Here is a 4710-nt window from a genome sequence, read left to right on the forward strand (position 1 = left end):
GGGTAGTGTACATCAGCGGCTCACATGTATGTACATTTTGCCAGTGAGAGTAAGAATTTATCATGTCCCTCAGAGCGCGACGCCCTGTACCTTTATGCCGCCATGATGACCGGAGAACCCCTCTCTGCAGGTCTCCGGTTAATACTCATCTGACTTCTGGCTCTGTTAGGGGTGGCGGCAGTGTTGTGGGCTGGGCTGTGCAGTGCGAGCTCTGATTGGCTCACGGATCGGCGCTGAATTAAACTGAGACACCCGCCGGAGACTGAGGGGAAGGAGAGGCGCAGGGTGCGCTCTCCTCCCCTCACACAGACAGACGGCAGCGGCAACGGTGAGCAGGAGGGGGGGGACATGGGGACATGTATACCTGACACTGGGGGATATCTGGCACTGGGGGGGGGGGGCATGTATACCTGGCACTGGGGGATATCTGGCATTGGGGGGGGGGGGGGCGCATGTATACCTTTCCACTGGGGGATATCTGGCACTGGGGGGACATGTATACCTGACACTGGGGGATATCTGGCACTGGGGGGGGGGGCATGTTATACCTGGCACTGGGGGATATCTGGCACTGGGGGGGGGGGGGCATGTATACCTGGCACTGGGGGATATCTGGCACTGGGGGGGCATGTATACCTGGCACTGGGGGATATCTGGCACTGGGGGGGCATGTATATCTGGCACTGGGGGATATCTGGCACTGGGGGGCATGTATATCTGGCACTGGGGGCATATCTGGCACAGGGGGGCATATATACCTGGCACTGGGGGATATCTGGCACCGGGGGGGGGGGCATTTATACCTGGCACTGGGGGATATCTGGCACTGGGGGGGCATGTATACCTGGCACTGGGAGCATATCTGGCACTGGGGGGGCATGTATACCTGGCACTGGGGCATATCTGGCACTGGGGGGGCATGTATATCTGGCACTGGGAGCATATCTGGCATTGGGGGGGACTTGTGTACCTGGCACTGGGGCATATCTGGCACTGGAAGGACATGTGTATCTGGCACTGGGGCATATCTGGCACTGGGAGGACATGTGTATCTGGCACTGTGGCAATATTTGGCACTGCTGAGACATGTGTATCTGGCACTGGGGGCATATCTGGCACTGGGGGCATATCTGGCACTGGGGGGACATGTGTATCTGGCACTGTGGCTATATTTGGCACTGCTGAAACATGTGTATCAGGCACTGGGGCATATCTGACACTGAGGGCATATCTGGCACTGGGGGGCATACTTGTGTATCTGGCACTGGGGGCATTTCTGTATCTGGCACTGTGGACATATCTGGCACTGTGGGCATATCTGGCAATGGGGGCATACTTGTGTATCTGGCACTGGGGGCATTTCTGTATCTGGCACTGGGGGCATATCTGGCACTGTAGAGGCATTTCTGTATCTGGCACTGGGGGGCAATGTATATCTGACACAGTGGGGGCATTTGTGTATCTGGCACTGTGGGGCAATGTGTATCTGACACTGTGAGGCAATGTGTATCTGGCACTCTGGGGACATTTGTGTATCTGGCACTGTGAGGCAATGTGTATCTGGCACTCTGGGGGCATTTGTGTATCTGGCACTGTGAGGCAATGTGTATCTGGCACTCTGGGGACATTTGTGTATCTGGCACTCTGGGGGCATTTGTGTATCTGGCACAGTGAGGCAATGTGTATCTGGCACTGTATATCTGGCACTGTGGGGCAATGTATATCTGGCACTGTGGGGCAACATGTATCTGGCACTATTGGGGTCATACGTGTATCTGCCCCTCCCCCCATATGTGTATCACGCCCCCATTTTCATTGGCCACGCCCCATGTGGCATTTGGCCACACCCATTTTTGTGCACACAGTACCCGTAAGACATTTTTTCTACTTGCACCACTGTTCAGGAGCTAATGGTGTCCTGTCAGGGATCCGGTCTCTAAGTCGACAGTAACTAGGTCGACCACTATTGGAGGACAGTAACTAGGTCGACAGGGTCTTTAGGTCGACATGTTCTAGGTCGACAGGTCAAAAGGTCGACATGAGTTTTTCACAATTTTTTTCTTTTTTTGAACCTTTTCATATCCACGTGGACTACGATTGGAACGGTAATCTGTGCCGAGCGAAGCGAAGGCACCATGCCCGAAGCATGGCAAGCGAAGCGAGCCATGCGAGGGGATGCGGTGCACTAATTGGGGTTCCCGGTCAATCTACGAAGACAACGACACCAAAATAACATAAAAAACTCATGTCGACCTTTTGACCTGTCGACCTAGAACATGTCGACCTAAAGACCCTGTCGACCTAGTTACTGTCGACCAATAGTGGTCGACCTAGACATTGTCGACCTAGTTACTGTCGACCTTCAATACCACACCCTCCTGTCAGCGGAAGCAGAGCCATTAAACTAACTGAGAAGTTGGTACCTACTTCCCCCCCTAAGTCGCACGAAGCAGGGAGACTGTTGCCAGCAGCTTCCCTGTAAAATAAAAAACCTAAGAAAGTCTTTTTCAGTCAAACTCAGTAGAGCTTCACTGATGTGCAGCCAGTCTCCCGGGCACATTTTCTAAACCGAGGTCTGTACTGCTAATTAGAGAACTGATAGTCTCTTCTGCCTCTTGAGTTGCGCAATGTCTCTCATAATAAGTCTAATTACATTACCAGGCTGGCAGAGACACCTCAGTAGCTTATTGCACCACACACAGGGCTGCTGCTGAATCATACCCTGGCCCTGAGTGTACTCTACATGTACGCTCCGACTATAGTACACTTTTATTATTATATCAGGTAGAACTTCAGGACAGTTTGAAATATGTGCACAGCCCTCTCCCCCACCTCATTGGGTATCAGGGAGATCACAGGGCCCACCCCCTGCTTACGCCCTTTGCGTACGCACTCGCTCCTTTCTACCTGTACGATACGCCGTCTACGTAGGTCACCTCAGCACCCGTGCAACTAGTACGCTAACTACGTAATACTTTTCTAATGCAGCTCCTGCAGCTGAAACGGCAATACGTATACGGTTGATATTATTTATCGCATGCGACCGTCTGATAGTCCTGTATGCCCCTATACTTACATTTCATGCTACTAGATTCTGAAATATGTTGCCCCTCATTGTTACGTTTACGCATTTTGCGTACCTGTCCGGTAGGCAGGTCCCAGGTTACGCACAGTTCGCAAAATCTATAACCCCGCCCTTTGCTTTTGACCACGCCCCCTCGACTGGGCTGTCCCCATACGAGAGTAAACCTGGCCCCAGGAAGATGGCGGCTGCGGCGGGGAGTCGGAGCTCGTCGTCCGGATTAGGCGCAGCCTCCGTACCCGGCAGCCCGGAGACGGGGCAGCCGCACGCTGCCGAGGAAGCCGGGGAGAGCCGGGCGGACTGGAGGCGCAAGCAGCTGCGCAGAGTGCGGAGCGTGGATCTGGATAAGCTGGCGGCGGGGAGAGTGGATCACACGGAGTCCCAGCATAGCCCAGCGGGCGTCAGCGGGGAGCCGGAGCCCGGAGCCAGCAGCGAGGCCGAAGAGCTATCCGGGAGCCCGAGCACTGGGTACGGTGGGGGGAGGTGAGAGATGTGCCCCCTGTCCCAGCAAGCTGTGGTGGCACTACAAGTCACAGCATGCCCATATAGCTAAGGCAGCAGTAAGGGGACTGCTACATGCATCAGTCCCTGGGGTGGGCTGCCCATGCACGAAAGTCGGGACTGTGTCTGGACCTCTTGCTGCTGCAGGATAGATACCCCAAGGGCTGCAGATCCCCTGCCCAGGGCACACTCTGGGTCTGCATTCAATCAGGGGTCCCAGCTGGTGTGCTCTAATATCATTGTCCTGCATCCTGTCACTGACTTACTCCTGGTTACATGGCTTCTGTGTGTCCTCATGACATGCCTACTGCCTGGGTAACAGCAGTGCCATGTCTGTACAGTTGCTGTGCATGCCAGGGCTGTGCTGTGGGTGCTGCTGTACTCTATGCAAGGACTGTGCTGTACTCCATGACATACTGGCAGAACACTTGAGTACAGTGGGGTTATTGCTTATTTTGCTGTGTTATGCATTGTTAGTTATGTCTCCTTACTGTCATTGTCAGCCCTGCAGGACACGCTGTAGATATATTGTTCATTCATTAATTATGCAAATGACTGTTGGTCCCAAGGCTAGGGATGACAGATGCTGTGGGGAGACTGGGCACAGATGCCCCTGCTGCAATCTCTCTATGGTAATAGCTGCTGCCCAGTCTGTTGCATGAGCCCTAGAGTTGAATGTAAATTATTTTGTTGAATGTAAATTATTTTGTTGCAGCACCAATGGGTGGAAGTCCTTGTTTCTGTATATGGCTGTTTGCAGAGTTGTGAGTCCCTGTGTGGTGCTGGTGCAGGAGGAGTTAATCTAGATAAGAGTTTTTTTCTGCTTATATGCAACTGTACTGTGCAAACATTAGGGTCATAGCAGCTCCCTTCCTGTCAGCTGCCTTCTTGCCTCTCCATATGCAGCGCACAATACAGCCTCTGTCAGCAACGCGCTCTCTCCCAGGAAAGTTACCTGTCACCCACTCAGGGAAGGGCTGGTTTTCTGGATAATTTCTAATGGGACCTGTACTGCTTTGTAAAGGTGGCTATCCAGTAAATGGAATTGCACGTCTACAGGTAAATCATGTCTTCTGTAATCGTATGTATGGAGGCGATCTCTTGCATTTTATTTGGGCCGGCAGAAC

At 53.1% G+C, this 4710-nt stretch overlaps 1 protein-coding gene across 5 annotated transcripts in view; it reads left to right on the top strand.

Annotated features, from left to right (window-relative positions):
- The first annotated feature begins 3247 nt into the window (after positions 1-3247).
- The window catches only part of MAP3K1 (mitogen-activated protein kinase kinase kinase 1), a 111238-nt gene continuing 109775 nt past the window's right edge, over positions 3248-4710 (top strand). For 2 of the 5 annotated variants that reach the window (XM_063962539.1, XM_063962549.1), the window contains exon 1: positions 3248-3565. In XM_063962539.1, coding sequence (XP_063818609.1) covers positions 3264-3565 — 302 coding nt within the window. In that variant the 5' untranslated portion in view covers positions 3248-3263. Of the gene's footprint in view, positions 3566-4462; positions 4643-4710 lie in introns of those variants that run through there. The other 3 variants (XM_063962558.1, XM_063962577.1, XM_063962567.1) reach the window with 2 other exon arrangements.

This window comes from Pseudophryne corroboree, chromosome 1, assembly GCF_028390025.1.
Source record: "Pseudophryne corroboree isolate aPseCor3 chromosome 1, aPseCor3.hap2, whole genome shotgun sequence".
In the NCBI taxonomy this organism is placed as follows: Eukaryota; Metazoa; Chordata; class Amphibia; order Anura; family Myobatrachidae; genus Pseudophryne; species Pseudophryne corroboree.